The 19,617-nt window shown below is 42.2% G+C and overlaps 1 protein-coding gene across 1 annotated transcript in view; it reads left to right on the forward strand.

The window, feature by feature from the left end:
- The first annotated feature begins 2,199 nt into the window (after positions 1 to 2,199).
- ptk7b (protein tyrosine kinase 7b) overlaps positions 2,200 to 19,617 on the forward strand; it is an 86,263-nt gene continuing 68,845 nt past the window's right edge. The window contains exon 1 of the mRNA XM_049600927.1: positions 2,200 to 2,819. Coding sequence (XP_049456884.1) covers positions 2,699 to 2,819 — 121 coding nt within the window. The 5' untranslated portion in view covers positions 2,200 to 2,698. The remainder of the gene's footprint in view (positions 2,820 to 19,617) is intronic.

The raw sequence follows: 19,617 nt of genomic DNA on the forward strand, positions 1-19,617 counted from the left end.
TTCCACCATGCGAGACCTCAAACGTAAGAGTCTAAGTAAGTGTGGGAACCCTGATGCCTTGCCAAGATGCGATATGTCTCCCAGAGTTTCCCCTCCTCCTTGTAGGAGTCAGCCCGGGGTTTCTCTGCTCACTGGTAATCTCTCAGTATGTCAGGGCTTTAATGTGGAGCCTCAGCCCTTTATCACTTCTGAGGGCTTTGAATTAACCAACCATAGGATGGTTTCCTTCTACTGAGAGCTGATGGGCTCCTTCTCCCAGTTCACTTGGAAGCAAACAGCAAGTCAGAGTAGGGTTCATTAGTGCACTCAGAAACTTCTCTCGAAAGGTTTCTGTGAAAAACATTTTTGAATTTCATCATTACCACTGTGTGTCCTCCAGGCCTGCCTTCCTGTCATGCTAACACTGGTTTGACCCTGTAATCCCCCAGTTTGGTTGACTGCATGTTTTTATCAGCCATCTAGGTGCCAGCTGGACCAGCAGCATGGCACCAGTCCCACACACAGTGCCACCAGTGGTGCCAGCAGGGGCTGTCCCCTCATGGTGACACTGATGTATTTGCATGGGCCGGACTCACATTTATTACCTGTCAGACTCTTCAGTGTACAGATGGAGCTGCTTGCCTGCTGGTTTAACAGCCATGAGAGCATCTTGAAAAACGCCTTTCCAATAACACTACTGTATTAATTACAATCAGGGATGTTACACAACATTATGCTGTATATTGTTAGTCTCTGCATACATAATCTGCACACATAAAATCTGTAGAGCCATCTATAATAGAGGTGTTATATACCGCTATGTAGAATTATAAAGAAACAAATTTACTTAATAAACTAATTTACTTAAACTAATTTTGATAGATTTCCATAGCATAAAATAGATAAAGTAATTGACAGTTGAGTTCGCTAAGAAAAAACATAGTAACAAAATGAAATTAATCTCCAAATGATTTCATCACACGCACACTGGACTTAGTTTTTTTTTTTTTTTTTTTTTAAATTATTTGCATGACATGAAAGTGTTGTGCATATGTGCAGTTCAAAGAAACAGTGATCGGGTTGATCCAGGGGGTCGCACTGTTGCATTCCTTATCCCAAGCCGGGTACGGGCACCGGAAGCTGCTCTGTAGGGAAAGAGGGAATACATGTGAAACTACCAGAGACATACGCAACGAGACAGGATGTTTGTTTTCATTTCAAAATAAAAGGACATCTTAATTTTTTTGTGCATACACAATTACGGAGCAGTTGAAACTGTTGAGAAATGTCTGTACTGATTAACTAACTAATTTTTTAAATAAAAGTCATGAATGACGACCTATAGAATAAAATATGATATATAAATAAACACATAAATTACAATAAAAAAAATAATATTATATGTATTTCTTATTCTGAAGCACATATAGCTCTTATTCTTGTTTCTGTTACGTAGCATAAGGCATATATTTTTATATTTCTAAACTTTACATACTAGTTTAATACATAGGCTATTAATGTAACATAAGGCACATATTTTTTTTAAAATATTTTTTACAGACTTTACAAACTCAACATGTTACACATATTTCATATTTTTAAATAGTTTATATACTAATGTGAAAATAGAAGCACAGTGCACATTGTTATTATTATTATTATTATTATTATTATTTTTATTTATTTATTTTACATTATTCTTACTTTTATACTTTATTATTCTAACGAATCACAATTTTACCCCGCGGATCAATAAATTATTCCTGATTCCGAGTCTGAAATAGAAATATTAAAATAAATTAAAATAACACAAAATCAAATAACATAAAATTAAATAAAATAAAATAAAATGCATGAATAATTTCAAATATATATTACATATTGTAAAATGTGAAAGTTGAATATAGGGTAAAGGTTTATGCCGCAATTTTTTTTTAAAATACAGATATATAAATGTAAATATAAACTATAGACTATATAAATGGTCTTACACTGCATGAAAAGACAGTGAGCAAAACTAAATTTAACTAAACTAAACTGAAATAGAACAACGAAAAAATAAATAGATACACAAAAACCTAATAAGTAAATAAACGTTTTCCACCTTAGAAAGCAGGCTACAGTTTTAAAAGAAATGTGATCACGAATACTAACATTTATTTTGAAAACCCTCACCGGAACCCTCGTACATTGTTTCCGACTTCTTGACGCTGGTGTAAAGAATCACACAGGCTGGTGGGAGGAAGCCAACTTGGAAACACCGCGGAGCGAAACTCCCTCTCGTTGAGGACTGAACTGGCCCGGCGGTCGGCGGCTCTGGACGCAGGCGGACGGCGGCTATACACACACCGGTCTGTAATGAACCACTGCGGCCTAATTTCACACCAACCCTCCGTCTCGTGAGCTACCTGGAAGTTTAAACTTCGCCTTAAACTTTCGGCGGGTCTCCTCAGTCTCAACTCGTTAAGTCGTTTGTGTGGCTGGCCTGTAAACCCGACGCGTCGCTCCCCACATGTTTCTGCCTTGTTCCTGCTAGTTTCCAAAACAACCAGGTGAGCAGGCCGTCTGGCTTCCCCGGGGACCTGCGCAGGTAGCGGGGTTAGTTTACCTGCACGCACACGGTGACGCACGGATCTCTCTGACGCTCCACTTTCGCCCTTCGGCTCTCTCGTAGCCGCCGGAGAACAGCACCGGGGAGCCGCCGAGCACCAGGACGGTCATGGAGCTACCAGGAGGGAGCGAGAGCCGGCGGAGGGACGGCAGGAGGAACCCCGCGGTAATTAACAGGAGAAAACCACCAGTGGAAACCATGTACGCTGTCGGTATTATTTGCCTCCAAGGTTGGTAACAAGACAATGTACACCTCTAACACACAATACACACACATGTCCATTGATTTACACTAATTCTGTGAAACAAAAGATACTAACACTCACTGTAGAGCACTCCGACATTGACCTCCATGCTTTTTTCTTAAGGTTGTAATGCTGCTGGTTCAAGTTAGTTTTATCTTTAACTGTGAGAGACCTAACAGAATTGTTACAGAGAAGCAAAGTCACAGTTACAGCTGTCTTTCTCATTTATTACTCCACAAAATCTTCTTGTTTTAAGTTAAAATTTGGAGAGTTTAAACTACATTTTCAGTGGGGGGGTCAGTGGAGAGAAGGAGCACCCCTCCCCCATTGACCTCAGTTTGAGGGGAAATAAATTCAGGCTTCTGCAGCCAAAATAGCAGATTATTTAATCCATAGCATTTAGTTAAGTTTTACTAGAAATGTGAAATGTATACACAACAACTGTTTAGACATTACTGTAGTTCCACAGTGATTAAATGTGATGGTCTGGAGCAGGATAGTAGGTTTCCATGTATCACTGAAGGCAGCCTTGCCATGTCATTATGTATTCCCAGGAGTATTCTTCCACCCTCACACAACACATTGGATACGCCATTTCTGATTATCATATTCATATTGCATGTTTGAACTGTCTCTGAGCCCCAGCGTGCCATGCTTTCATGGATGCCATTCATATGCACGGGTGGAGAGCAGTTGCCATGCTTCTGCCTGAGTGTCACCCCAAAAGAGAGGAGCTGGAAAAAGGAAAAATTAACATGATGCAAAAAGCCCCCCCACGTTGTCAAAGCCTGTTAAAGTTCATAACCTCTGCTGCAGAGTGAGAGAAAGCCATGAAAAGATCCTTCCTAGTCTGTGCGAGGAATGCTCTTATCCTGCCAAAGATCAGGCTCATTAACTCGGCGCTCATCATGTCAAAACTGAGTCAGTTTTATCTGATCTCCACATGCAGACTGAAATGTAGACGAGCACAGATTGTGTTTGCCTTCAACACAGCCCTGATAGGCAGAGTGGCTGAAAAATTCCTTTAAGTTGAAGTGTCTGTCGCCCCCCTTCAGTCTCCTCATGGTGCCCACTTTGGGATGAATGTGTCCTCTGTGTGCAGGCAGCAGGGAGACGGAGGCTGCTATGGGTTTGTGTTTATACGACTCATGAATAGAGCCAAGCCAGGTACTGTCATGACAGCCTCGCGTTGTAGCCTGCTTTAGAAACGTCCTATTTTTAAAGGGGCTTTCTGAATGTGTTGAAGCGCTGCAAAGTCCAGAAATGGCGGCCAACGAGACAATGTTTTCGGAGTGGCTTTTCTCCCCACATGAAGCCGTCCACACCAAACACACCACGTTTCTAGAGGGTTGTCTGATCTGCAGGATCTGGGCGCTGTGGTCAAATATTTACCCAGATCTTTTTTATTTTTTTATTTATAGTATACAGTAATCGCTCTGTTATGCCATCTGCTTTTCTCTATCTTGATCTGGTTTCTATTTGTAGCTGACCAGCGCCTTGCCCCTGCAGCATCTCTGAGTACATGAAAGCTACTCATGGAGTTAATGTCCATAATGGTAATGCAGCATCTCTCCCATCCTCCAACCTTCCTCCTCGCCTCGCGGTGTGTTTTTCATTCCCTTTCCCCCTGCTGCTTCATCAAGGCAATCACATTCCTGGAGTATCTATGTGAAGAAGTGACTGGGCTCACTGCCGAGGAGCTGAGATAGATGTGAAATGTTTAAGTAACATCCTCACACACTCGTCTCTTCTCAGACCCTCCTCTTTGATCTGGCTCCCTCATGGTGGAGCTGGAGAAGATCTGCATTTTCAGCTCTCCTGGCGCATTAATAATTTGGATGTCTGTGCAAAAAATAGTATTCACCTCATGGTATTTTAGAGGGGTGCAATCAAATTTCAGTCCAGACTTTACTGACTTTGTGTATCTTCCATAACCTGCTGTACAGCAAGACACCGTTACCAAACTGCAGGAGTAGCAAACCACAGTGTGTGTTATTGGGTTTGTGTAATGGATTTGTTGTTCGCTCAACAAATGGATGGTGTTTTGCCCAGAAATGTAAGAGATACAGGAAGTATTGTGTTTTACTAAGTGTTGGTTCCACTGCCTTTATCAGAGGGTCCATAAAGCTGATCTGCAACATCTGTACTGTCTGTACAGATACCATGGGGGGGTTTTCCTTTATATTTTGTTGGCGTGCCCACCCGCTGCTACTTTATTTTCAAATCCATACGCTTGGCTCTTATTAACCCTTCTGTGCCCAAAGGCTGTTTGGATGCACGCTGGTCCTGATTCTCTGAATACTCAGATTCAGAGGGGATGAAAGGATGAACACAAGAATATATTGTGTCAAGTGGAATTTATCTGTTTACTATTAGGCACACACACACAGCGGTTTACAATCCTGTGGCGGACAACAATCGCAGAAATGAAATTGTACCGTTGGAATGAACACATCTGAGTGGATCACACTACAGAGCATGGCATGAGATTGGTGTCTTCTGTGTGCACAGCTGTTGATGCAGTAAACCACTGTAACTGTATAGTCCTACAGTTTAAGCATATTATAAGATCATTTTAAGGAAGATTGGGTTTTTTTCCCCTTAAACCACAACTCCGTTGTCCTGTTTTTTCCCCACCACATCAACTGATTCTGATGTATTGTTTGTTATTTCACTGAAGAGCTGCAGGGGTTGAATATTATATGAACATCTGTGCACTTCATTGCAACATCTAATGCAATCCATTACAGCCCTGTAAAAATGTCATGTCTTTATCCAGCTTTGTTACGGCAGAGTAAGGCAGTGATTCATGGCTGTAGTATTTTTGAGGTGTAGTTGGTATAAGTGCTGGAATGATAACACAATTCCTGCTATTGAACTGCAATGATGCCGTGATATGATCTTATGTTATCCTTTCACAAGTTTCTGTTGTCTGAATAAATGCTACAGAGCAAGCTGCAGTTAAAAACCAAATGTTACTTTGAATTTAAAACGGATTGTGTAGTCATGTACTGCATAACAGGAAGAGTCATTGCTTTGAACATCAGTTTGATTATTTTATGTATCAGTTTGAAAACATTTCATTTTAATTATGGACTGATCACTGCTGGTTTTAAAAAGATTTATTTATTTTTTTTACATTTTTTATGCCTCCATGCTGGCATCAGCTGTGGCCAGAGACATGATGTTTTTGGGTTGTCGTCTGTCCATCCATGCATCCCATTGTCAAGAACATCTAGTGATTTCTTCAAATTTGGCACAAACGTACACTTAGACTCAAGAATGAACTGATTAGAATTTGGTGGTCAAAGTCAAGGCCACTGTGACCTTGTGTCAGTCTCATTCATGTGAATGTAATATTTCAAGAATGCCTCTAGGGAATTTCCTCAAATTTGGCAAAAACTTCCATTCAAGAATCAACTGATCAGAATTTGGTAGTCAAAGGTCACTGTGACCTCACAAAACACGTGTTTGGCCATAACTCAAGAATTCATACATTAGTTATGACAACATTTCACACACATGTCTAATAGGACAAAATCACGACATGATGAGAATTTATATCCAAAAAGTCAAAGGGTCAGCTTCACTGTGACATCATAATGTTTTGCTAAAACACTTTTCTGGCCATTACTCAACGTGATAACTCAGGAACAGAAGGGGAAACATTTGGTCAAAGACTGAATTACTGACACTACTCTTTGGTGTCGATCTTCCGTGCTGCCGGGTTGAAGATGTGTTTGAAGCATCAATGTTCTTGCAGACATGTAAACTGTGACTGCAACTTGACCAGTTTGCCGAGACATACAACCATAAAGTGCTTATTCCAATTTAGTTTTTTAAAGAATTGTGACCAACGTGTACTGAGCATGATATTTCAGTGCTCTCTCATTATCAAACTATGCAAAGGTGACACTGTTACACATTTCTGTTTCCCAATTTCTCATTATTTATTGGCTGATATGTTAGTTCATACTGATACATCTACACTGGCAAGATTATCAGTTTAGCTTTAATCTTAACAGATGCCGATTCTGTAAAATATTCATGGTAATATTAATTTTAACAGTATAGCTCAGCCCTGGTTTGTTGTGTTGTATTGAATAGGTTTATATTGTAAGATGTAGCATCAATTTGTCTTCCTATGTATGTAGAAATACTGTGAAACATGACATGCAAGTAGCCCTTTATGGAAGGATTGAACATTATTTTTTAAACCCCCCTATAGACCTTTACTGTGTATGAGGCTGAACTGTTCGCCATTATTTTAATTTGTGAGTGCTGTTTCAAGGTTAGATGAAGCTAGCTGTGCTCAGACTCGAGCGTGACAACAAAACAAAGCTTGGAGCGGGAAAAAAAAGATGAATAGAGTTAAATAAAACGATCTGCTTCTCAGTTTGTTTGTGCACATCAGAGAGATTGACTGGTAGCACGAGTTGTGAGACTGGGGGAGGATTTCTCAAGGTCTCCCATGGCTCTAGTTTCTGGTCATTTATCAGGCCGTGTTTATTCATGTTTAGGTGAAGCCTTTTGAACTTGAGAGTCCTCTTTTCCACCCAGTTGGTTGGTATGTGCAGTTTGCGCTCACTCCACTGCAGAGGGCTCTTCTCCCAGGGGAGGATCTTCTTGCAGTCTTTCAGAGGTTTCAATCATGGCTACCCAATATCTCAGATTTGGGATCCTTGTCAGTTCTAAATTGATGCGCTTGGCTCTCTGTCCTCCAGCCCATGCGTGACCCCAAAATTGATACAGGTCTGCCAGCTTTGAAGATCTTGAGAAGGAGAGGGAGCAGTGAGCCTCTAGTGAAGATACATGTCTGGCTAAATTGAAAACAGGCAGCGCTGTTTTAAATGTATGTGCATCTGTGTCCTCAAATTTTAATCAAGCATGAGGAGTGATGTTCCATTTGGCAGAAACATGTTGCCTTGATGCCTTCACTTACATCTTTCCTTTGATGTCAAAAAGTAGTAGTTAGTTGGGGAGTGCAGAAAAAGTTATAATGACTAACATAAATCAGTGGAGGGACAGAAAAATCTTTATTTAAACTTCATTTTTATTTTTATTTCTTTCCCCAGTGTCTCTAAAATGTGTTGATTGGAGTCATTTTGAAGTTACAGATCAATGGTTGCCAAAAACAACACTCTCACCAGCCCGCGGCAGAGATTTAATGAAAGAAAGATGGTTATGATAAGATGTTGTGTCGGCTTATATTTTACAGGCTGCAACATTAAATGTTTGGTATGTGTCTAGGAAGCGTATGCCTGCTGATTTGTGCAGGAAGACAGAATCTCCCCGATGGTTCTTTGATCGGACCGGAAAATAACTGCAGTTCATAATGACCACTGCCCTCTGCGGCCCCTGTTGGCCCCATGTCATCAATAAAGCCAAATAAACAAAGGGCTGCGAGGATCCAGCTCCTCGCTTTTAAATGATGATCACTGCACCTAATGACCCATGTATTTGAGCTGCTGTGTGTATGTGTGTGCGACAGAGAGTGCATGTGCATCGACTCATGTGTTTGCGGTCTTGCTGGCTCTGCCGAGGGTCCCTGTGGTTGTGATTGGAGTCGGGCCCTGTAGATCTCTGTCTCTTTTTCCCCTCTTTCCTGTCGTAGTTGGTCCGTTGCCCCTCGTGGTTGCCAGTCTCGTCTGGAGGGATCTCTGTTGTTTATTGACTTGGTGCCTGCCTGCACAGCTCTGTCTCCTGTCTGGTCTGGAGGAGTGGTTAGCTTGCACCCTGACCCAACACTGCTGCTGACTCTGTTGTATTATGCTCTGCAGAGTTTTTTGTTTTTTTTATTTGCTCTGTGGTGTTTCCAATTACTTGCAGCCATGCTTCAGTGGGATAGTATGCTAGAAGAGCTTTGTAATTTACCAAAGCTTAAGTCCTGAAACTCACTGAGCATTGCAAAACACAAATGATCTCAACCAAAACATTTCTTTTTGAAATGAATATCTTAAAAAGAACTCAAACAGCATACAGTGGTAAGAAGCTCTGCCACGATTAGTCGTTAAATGAAATTGCCTGAAATGGCGTGAAGCCACATTGAGACTGACAAATGTGTGAGAAAACACTTTCCCCTTGTTTAGTAGCAGTGGTCCTTCAGTGACATGGCATTATTTTTCTCTTATCAGATGAAGGTGCTGACATTTGCTCACCGTCTGTAACCTTAACCCTGTCTAATCTGCTGTTGCAGGATCACTTATCTGCTATTAGTGATAACCTATGGTTTCAGGTTCACTTTTAAAATGATGAATACAGATGTTTTTATCGGTTTGACGCTGCAGATATTGCCCACTCCGACAGTTGTAAATCCTTAAAACAACTTTCCCCCCGCAGGGCAGGTGTGAGGCCCTGGTGAGGGAAAGCTCGCCTCCAGAGCAAAGCGAAATCCCTGTTTTGTTCCCACGTCGGTGCCAAAGCATGCGTAGGGCCGCTGCTGCATTCAAATGCATCTGATCGAAACGTGCAGGAATGCCTAATTTGGCTTCAGTCCGTTTGAAGGGGAGGGGGGAGAAGAAAGGAGGGCAGGAGAGGAGAAAGGCGTCTGGCATGCCATTGCATAATCCAAGCAGCCATTAACTCTTTGTGTCCCGAGGCTGAATGAACTCATCATAGCAACGGGCCACAGGCAGAGTGACATCAGGCAGCTCTCAATCAGCCCTGAGCTCCTCCCTGCCACACCAGCAGGTTTAAACAGGCTGAAAAGGCCACTGGTGTTTAATGGCAAGGGCCTTCGACTGTGTTTGATCTTCTAATGAATGGGGTCAGCCGGCTACAACTGACCCCTGCACAGGGCCCAGTTGTGGTTGGGGAGAATATATTTACCTTCAGTAGTTTGTATCAGCACTAGTTTACTCTATCATCCAGTTTACTTGCTCTCTGTTGTGCTTGGCGGCGCTCCTCGTTATGCTGTGTTTCGTCTATCCGCTCTGGGTTGCAGCCGAGCTCAAAGGCTAGATCTGTCTCCATGGCAGCCTGCACAGTGTTAACCTCCCGGTCCCCGTACCTGGCTAAACCTGCGGAGCTTGGCTTTACTCTTTACGATGGAGCCAGCACAATGTAGGACTGGAGCTGGTGGCTTCATCAGCTCTTGGCGCTGGAGCCTGTGAATGTTTTAGAGCTTCCCGCTTCCTTTGAATCCAGGCTCATACATTTTGGATGCGAACCAAGTGCCATACTACTGCTGGTGTTCTCCCAGGCTTTGGAGGAGCATGTTTGTTCGCACAAAGGAGAATGCTCCACAACAACAATATTTCTCGAAAGGGTTTCTTTTGAAATTGTCCCTGAAAGAAATATGGGAATGAAGAAAACATGCTTTAGAGTAATTTTGGGTGATATCTTAATTGGAGATGTCTTTGTGTCTGCAACTCTGATGAACAAACAAAGATGGCTGATTATTCCCGCAATCTGAATCTTGATCAGTCTGGATTAAGTATGTCTGTGCAAGCTGAAAACACTGCACAAAAGAATTGTACAAAATGACACTGTATTAGATAGTTATTTTTATTTTCTCATTTAGGAAAACATAATCATCTGTTATGTTATTTTTTTTTTCTGCTGTGCTGGAAATATCTCAATATACCAAATCACGTGTATATACGTGAACTTATGGGTAGAAAACCCTTGAGTCATGTACATTAAATGAAATTGCTTTGAGCAAATGCTGCCTTAGGCTGTTGGATTTTAGCCTCTGAAAAAAATCTGTATCAGTTTAATTGTATGCTATATAGAATATTTTATCTGCCTTACCTTCCCGCCAAGCAACTTTTCTAACAGGGAACTGAAGGGGTTATCTCAAAATTAATTTTACTGCGCAGTATGGGTGAGTTGCTGTTAAAGTAAAGCAGAAAAAATATCCCAAATATAGCGGACACTTAAACTGATTATGATGTTTTTAAGCACGTCCTTTTAGATAGGTTAGCTGCGGCCCCCGTTCACAGCAATACATTGCTTAGCTTCTGCGCCAATATGGTTGATCAGTGACGTTAGCAAAACAACGTAGTGTATGAACTAAGTACAGAAAAACCACAAAATGAGCCCAGAACTTGCACATACATCTCCAACAGCTACTTTTTAAGTAGACAAGCACCCTCTGGGCCCAGAGAGTAATACATTCATCATTCACAGCTCTTGCCCTCTAGACACATAAACCAAGATTAAAGACTTTGCAGTACTGCTGAGATGTGTGACTTGTTCAGCATGTATGACACCATGTACTCAGTAACAGTGTGGAAATGTATAAAAGTGGATCTATCATTGATTTTTCCTCTGTTACTGCCGCTTTTTCAGACTTGTACATCTTCCTGTAATCAGCCTCAAACAGTGAAGCTCGTCGCTCAGTAGATTTATTTATTGGCTCTGTAATTACCCAATGAAATCTCTGCTGACCCGAGGTCTGTTACCCAGCCATGTTTGACGATTATACATCTCCTCTCCTACAGCCAGTTCACCCAGCGGCATTAGCCCATTATGGTCAGCATTGTTCTGTATTAGGAGACAGTAATTACCACAGCCGAGAGGGAAGCTCATTACACAGCCAGCGTTGTTATTTTCCGTGGTTTTAATTATGTTAAACAACCTCACCAGCCTCCCCAGTTTCATCTTGTTCTCTGCCATTGCTGTACTCGCACTCTGTTTCACCTTCCTCTGCTCCCTTTCACTACGTTCGTTCCAGTTTCACAAACTATGCCAACTACTGAATCCCTTTAAACCCCCGTCCTCCTTTCTGCTGTCCTCTGTCTGAACCTCCCTCTGAGTCTGCATTTAAGCCAGACTTCAGTATTTTTTTTAATCATTTCTGACAGAGGGATGGCACAGCAGAGGCAGGCTAACTGAGCTGCATGAGAAGATTTTGTAAAACTGTACCTCTCTGGTCAGTGTTGAAGTGATTCTCCTGATGGGCAGGGGGCTGAAATAAGCCCATGGTTGTGTTAGATTATGTCAGGCAGCTGCTGAGGGGAAGTTGTTTTTTATATCCAATCAAATTGTCTTTCTCTCTGAAGTCTGCGCTGACACACAGGAGTCTGCTTCCTCACTCAGTATCAAGCTCCTGGCCCATGACCTGTGCCCATTGCTGACCAAAATGCCTCCAGAACTGATTCACTGTTTTATAGCGAGGTGTATCACCAGGAGAAAATCTGCCTGTTGGTGTGTTTGGTTGTTTTCACCAGTGCAACAAGAGGTCACAGGTTAGTCCTGTAACATCTGCTGCAGGAAGGTGCTTCCTGTTTGTCTTGCATTATTCCCTCCATCCTTCCACTCCACTGTAGCTATTATTGGGGAGAATGATGTGATGTATGGAGCTGCTCTTGATGTTATTATAAACAGATTTCATTGTGTGTTTTACAGTGTACTTGATCAAAACTACTCTGGGTATTAAAGGCATAAAAATGCTTGTTTTGGGTTTCCATGGAGAATTTTAGTGCTGCACGGTCTGAAATCTGTTTTTAAATGGATTTTCCGCTCTGCCAAGAATAAAAGTCTTGAGGGGCAAACTTGATCGCTGTATTATTAGTATGTTTTTTTAACATGAAAATGGCCTTGTACAAAGACACTGTAACTGTACAGGCTGGATTACACTTGAATACATTGTTTATATACTAGCTACTACCATAGTCTGTGCATGCTGCCTACCTTGTTGAATTACACACCTACTAAATTTTAATGAGTGAACAAGTTTTAAGAAGACTTTGTACCAGTCTCTGCATGAAATAACAGGGTGTACAGGAGCATTTTACAGTGGAGGAGATCCACTTTTTTCTTTATTTTACATTTTAATGAGCTATAATAATAGGTTTATAAAGCCCAGCAGTGCTGCAACAGTTGATTATTTTCAGTATTGATCAATCTGGCCCATTATAATTCTATAGCTCAAGGTGATGTCATCAGATCTCTTGCTTTGTCTGACCAACAGTCCAAAACTCATCTGTAGCTCACCATCATAAGACAAAGACCATCAAATTCTCACATTAAAGCAACTGGAAGAAGGGAATGTTTGGCATATTTCTCCTAAAAATGACTAATCTGATAATGTGATTATTCAAAAAAAGAAATCTGCTGTGTTTCTCTGCATTAAAGACATTATTACTTCAGCATTCTCAGAAAAGTTTTGCTGGGGAAAAAAATGATTTACAGGATTATTATGTTGTTAATTCAGGAAAAACAGGGCAAATATTTCTTTTTACTCAAGTGAATATGCTTCCGTAGCTAACTATAACTAAACTAAAGACACACAAAGTGACAGATTCATACCAAAAATGTGAATCTGGAGCACTGGAGTAGTCGAATGGTTAAACAGCAGCTGTAGGACCTTTGTTGAATGTCACAGCCACCTCTCTCTCTATTTCCAGTCTGCCTAAAAATAATCTTCAAAATGCTTTTTATTTCTGGCAGGTATTGCTGTAGTTTATCAGTCTTCTGTGGGTGACATGAAATGTTAACTCCAGTCATTGTTATCAGTATTAGTCATTACCAGCCTCAGTCAACAATATCATATGTTTTGCCCTCACAAACCCCACACTGGTCGATCCCCACAGAGGACAAACACACTGAATAATACAAAACTGATACACACCACTACAATAGGCTGCTCTGTGCAGGTGCAGCCAGCTATCGCAGCCCTGTTGATTGGGGAGCACAGGACAGTGTTTCCTGTCCCTATCTCGCGAGGTGACAACAGATAGAAATGCCCGTGTTGTGTCTGACAATTGACAATGGTCCCCAGCTCCCTCCCTCTGTGTCAGAGGAAGTAGATACTCTGTTGTGGTTGTTTCCTCCGGGTGTTGCGTCAGAGAGGATGAGGATCTCCGCAGCATCCTCCCCATTCCACGCCACAGCTTTCACCACTGCTTTGTGTCCTCATCCAGGTTAGGACCCAGACAGAGGGGCCACGGTCCTGTCTTTCCTCACTGTGAACCATGTGGCCGGGGGTCTGAGGTCTGTGTGTGTGTGTGGTCAGGATGGAGGGCAAAGGCTGCGGTCTCCCTGAGGGTCTGGACAACAGCCTTGGCAGGAGATGGCCCACGGCTGTTTGGCCGTTAACTTCCTGTGGAGCAGATGGAGGCCCCCGTGCTGCTGGACACACAGGGGCTTTCACTGCCTCTGGAATTTGAAAAATATGTAAACGCAGACTGACGCCACGCAGGAAAGGCTATTCTGTGTATGTGCATGTGTTTGTGTGGCATGTGGCTTGTGCACCTGTGGGTACATATCTGTCTGTATGTTTATAGTGAGTGCTTTATTTGTCCTGGTATGTGTCATCATGGATGGACTCTGTAGGGAACCAGACAACAAAGCAGACCTGATGCTTTATGTATGTGTTGAGGTAGGTCAGTGAGCCCTCTGTGCAACCATAGACCCATGCATTTTGCATTTGTTTCTTGAATTAGGCACACACTTTACTACACTTACTTTTTTATTCATATGTCTTTCTCTGTCTCATTCTTACACTTGACTGGTGATGCTTCATCCTGGGATAAAATTTTGAGTGAGCTCATTGCTGCATGAGAAAATGCACACTGTGATGCTGTCTGTACCAGATAAGAAGATGGCATTGTAAATCTTTTCCTGTCTCTCGTGCTTTCTCCGTCTTTTGGTGAAATACTCTCTGCCATTATTCAGAGATGGAGCTGTGTATTTCTTCCCGTTGCGTTTTTGCACCATGACTTCACCAGGGCTCTTTCATCTCTCCACGGATGGTTTCCAGGCAGACATCTTACTCGGCCTTTGTGCGTACCCTCCCGTCCTGTCATTTCGTAGGAAGCAAAGAAAAGGTTGCAGTGAAAGCTACACCCCTGCCTTCCCTACAACCTCACAGGTCCATCTTAAAATGAGGTCAGATGACACACGAGCCTCGGGTGCACCTCTCCCTCCCTTGTGCTGGCTTCCTCACTCTCCTTTTCGGCTCCCCCTTCACACTCTTTGAACATTCACACGGCTGTGGCATGCTTTGACGGGAGAAAACTAGTGTCTGACTCTGGAGCAGCAAGCGCTTCACACTCTGATGTACAAAGGGGAGAGACACCCTCCTGTCTGCTTGCAAAAAATGTCATGTTTGAACTGCATGTGTGGGTGACAATCAAATGTTCCTTGCAGCCTTCCTCACATGCACAAGTCAAACGCAAGAAAATGTGTCAAATGGTAGTGTTTTCAATGTGTCAGTGTGTCATCCATAGCTCGTTAACAGTGATTACTCCACCTTCAAGCACTGCACCTTTTCACTTTAGTAATCTAGTTTGAAAAGCTGCCACGCTTTGATTTGATTCCCTTAAATCTTTTAGAGGGAGAGCATCACTGTATCCTGATGAAAACAGCAGTTTTTCTTACATCAGGTCCACCTATTAGAAAAGCAGGTCTTCAGATTTCCAGCCAGCTGGGGTTTGAATTTGACGACACCTCGGCGGAAAAGAGGCTGGTCATGAATTAAACAAGCACTGCTATTCATAGACACCCGCACAAATGTTTCTCATCTCTCACAAGAGAAAGAGTTGGATGTCCTGCAGCTTTTCCTCCACCACTCCCTCTTTGTTTGATCTTCTGTTTTTTTTTCTGGCACTGTAACTCTTTCTAAAAACTCTGTGGCTGTTCAAAAGGCATTAAACATGAGCGAGTTCCCCCAGCGAAAGGAAATGGTGAGAGACGTTCACAGAATATGCGGAGTGTATTAAAGTCCCGAGCCTCCCAGAGCTGTTGGCCCCAGCACCCCCGTTTCCCTCAGTAAACACTCACATTCACAAACTCACACTCATGTAAGTTATTTTTTTGGAAACGTGTTACTTTGGAGGTTGCCGTTTGGGGTTCTCTCAAGCCTGTGCATTTCCTCAAGTCATTACTTTGTCCCTTATTTCTGGTAAATGGTCGGTTTACTTTGGAAATATGACTATATTACGTAAATGTTTATGGAAGGAAGGAGAAATAACCGGTGCACTTGGGCTTTGTTCTTTACGCTTAGTGCGACCACATCTGGCTTTCTATGAACAACTGTAAAATGTCCAAGATGGCATCATCATAAAGCCCAAGATTCATGTCTTAATTATGTTGTGAAAAGTTGGGAAGCAGATGAAGGCGCACACATTAACTTGAAGGCAGGAGTGTTGCTTTTTATATCCAAGGAGTTTCAACTTGGGAGAGGAAGGGTTTTTTTCCCCCAAGGTAACTAGAAAACGTCGGACCTCCTTTTCATGTCCCAGCTGGAAATAAGAGGAGTGAAAGGTTTGACTACAGACTGTTTATCAAAGTCACTTTTACAGCAGTGTGCTGTTGGTGGGTTAGTCCATAAAAATCGGAAAGTGGTGTTCTGCCCTTAAAAAGACTTTAATTTTCAGCCGGGGTGTGGGTAATTTTGGCAGCTGGAGGACATCAGACCGAGAGGGGGAGAGGTTAGAGGTCCAGAGAGGATCCCAACGAGCTGCTCAGGTTTCAATGCAGATGGGCTTTAACAAGCATTAACCTGATTCCAGTTGAGGAAGAGACACAGGTTTTAAGCCACTACAGATGGAAGTGTGAGCTCTTAAGCGCAACCCTGTTAGCTTTTAAAGTGCAATGAATGATTGAAGGTCAGGGGCACACCAAGGGTCCAGATAGCCTTTTCACAGATGGCTTCCTTAAAGGTTACATTTTTTGACAAAAGGTACTTGAACTGACTTTGTACAGATTTCCTACGGAGGACATACAATGCAGCAACTCATTCCAGCTGTGAACTGATGTACTCGCTTTGCTCAAGTGGAGCACTTTAGTCGGTACAGGACTGTCCTTGAGCAAAATGCTAAAACCATGGAGGAGTTAATAACCTTCCTAATGACATGCATGTGTTAGTGATTGTGTGTGCTCGGGGAGAGACTGACAAAGACATCTCTCTGTCGCCCCTGTTGTCCAGTAAGGTGAAGCCCCCGGTGAGCTCATCGTGGCTCTTACCATCTTGATCGTGATGTGATTTTCTCCGCAGGTCAGGTGATGTGAGAGAGCCAGGGCCTGTCTTTCCGTGCTCCCAGGTTAATTTACTAAATACCATTCTGAACTATGATGCATCAGCTTTGATGCTGCATCTGATCCTGTTAAATCCGACCTGGTGGGTGGAGGTGGTGACAAGTATTTTGACTGGCTTTTATATCCAAACTTCCAGGCAGCAGATTCTTTAACTGTGAGGAGGGGAAGCTTCAGATGTACTCCCTCTGACACCATCGTAAACTTTAGTGCTCTGTGGTTACAGGATCATAAATTGTAGTACTAATTTGTTTTTGTTTTTTTGTTTCGTTTTCTTACAAGAGGCTTCATGAGTTGCTTGTATTTTAATTTAAATGGATACCACTATGTATTACAGCAGCTCACTCAATACAAATGTTCCTGTAACTTCCTGCAGTTTTTACTAAGCCTGCCTAAAATCTACATCAGTCACCAATTCATATAGAAATTGCGTGCAGAGTCCCGCTAATACGACTTTGGCTTTCCAGAGTATTAGGCCGAGGTTTGTGTGTTTCAGAGTTCCTCATGGGTATGAAGTACATGGATTTAAGATTAAATTCAGATGCTGGCATTAATCCTGTTTTTCAGATTTCTCAATTAGATTATTGTAGTAACTGTAAACTGACACATACACGCCTTGTTTATAGTTTGTTGACAGAAAGATTAAGTGGTGACATATTGCCATTTTTACAGTTTTTATGAGCCGGAGATGATCGACTGCCCTCAACTCAGCGACTCGGTCTTAAACATGGCTTTTTTTGTGTATATGCCTGCAAGGAAAACCCTGTGCAGGATCCTGTGGTGCGTCTGATGTCCCTTTAAGGTCTGTTTTTATGAATGAGGGCTGCTTTTAGGTGGCTAGTTCCTGAGGTTACACTGAGCTGTGTGGTGAGATGATGCCTCGTTGTGCAGCCGAGAACAAGTGGTTCTTGTTAAATGTGAGCCGGAGAGAAAATAGCTGTAATTGAATGTGAAACCATATGCTTCTTATTTGGTGAAAATGCTTTTTTTGTTTTAGATCTTGTTAAATGTAGTGTTGCCAGACTACTCAGTGCATGCCATAAACAATGGCCCATTTTCAGCATTTTATGATGGAATATTACTATATGACGAAGACCAGTTTCCAAAGAAGCTCCAAGATATTTAATGCCAGGCTTTCATTGATTTTTCCCATTTGTAAATGAATCCTCTGTTTTTTTTTTCGAGGCTCTGTTCTTTTCTACCTGGTTCAATGAGAGTATTCCTACAGAGGGCATGCAGTAGGAAAAATAGAGTGAATCCTGGAGAAAATTCTGTGCCAATAATTTTAATGTGATCTTCGTATTATGGGACTTTGATATTCTGCTTTTTAAAGGAATTCTTTACCTAATTACTATACAAATGAACATTTGTATATCAGTTATTCCCTCCACGTTACATTGAATCAACCCTTCACTAAGTCCCGCCCCTGGGCACAGACTGGCTAATCACAACGTAGCATCAGGCCAGCTCAGACCAGGATCCGACAACAACACAGCTAATGATACTCGTTACCTGGAGAGGTTGGGAAAAGATATGTTTCTTCCCTGTCCAAAATCAAACCCTGAAAAGTGTAGGGTTAGCTAGCTAGCTACTGAAGATGTAGCCTACTGAATGTATACACATGCTGCTTTTGGTTTTAATGATTATAACAGTGAAAAAAAAGACTGACCCTGGTGTACAGGAACCAGTGAAGGGAAGCAGGGAAACTTTGCTGATATTCAACCAGCTGTGTGTCATCGCATTGTGCCCTGCCCTTCCGGTGGCGGAGGTCCAGGTGCTGGCAGCAGCACGGGGGCGAAGCCAACCACCGTTTATCTGCGCACACACTGCAATGCCACATAGCTGGTTCAGTATCAGAGAAGTTTCCATTTATTTAATTGTCTTGCGTGGCGATCAGCAGTAATGTGGTGGTTCACTTTTGTACTGTGATCTGTAGCCTATAGTTCGGCTTTAGCTTCTAACTATCTTTGTCTTTTTAACCTGTTGTTGCTGCTGAGTCAGTTTGACATCCTGGATATATTCTTCAAACACAGACTGTAGACCCCTCTGTCTGCTTCTCTCTGGAATCACTGTTTCATTTTTCCAAGAATATAATAACATGTCTTTAGGATGTGCAGTTAGTTACAGTGTGGGCTCCATGCTTACTCTGACAGGTTGTCAGACCATCACAAACAATCACACAATTTGTGCTGCACCAGCCAAGTCTCATTTATCCAGTCACATGCTTAATACTTTCCAAACAGACAACAGTCAAAGTCAGACTCCATTGACAGAAACAGTAATTTTACCTCACTGAACACGAGAGCTGCTTTTACCACTAACTCAATGGGTAGTTGGTTTGTGTTATTGTGTGACTTTGGTGAATCTGAGCTAACCTTTTAAAACACCAAAGTTACACAATAGCACAAACTGATGGAGGCAGCGAAGGACCAGCACCAGGTAGAGTGATTGTTTTTGTCAGTGGAGTTTGGCTTTGAAGGTCACAAAGATTAGCTTCACTTTAAGTCCAGTCCCCTGTTGGACATGGCTGTCTGTTTGGGAAGTACTTAGCATCCGATTGTATAAATGAGATGTGGATTAAACTGCAGGAGTTGTGTAAGAGGTTGTAAATGGATGTTTTGATATAGCTGTGCTGTTTAAATGCAGACCCCCATGACTTCAGTTCATCTGGTTTTTCTCCAGTTTCGGATTCTTCGTTCAGTATGTGAGAAAAACATCTTCTTCACAGATTCAATGTAACACTGGGTGAGTAATTGATATGCAAATGGTCATTCGGAGGTGAAGTAGTCCTTTGATATTG

Source organism: Epinephelus fuscoguttatus, linkage group LG16, assembly GCF_011397635.1.
Source record: "Epinephelus fuscoguttatus linkage group LG16, E.fuscoguttatus.final_Chr_v1".
Taxonomy (NCBI): Eukaryota; Metazoa; Chordata; class Actinopteri; order Perciformes; family Serranidae; genus Epinephelus; species Epinephelus fuscoguttatus.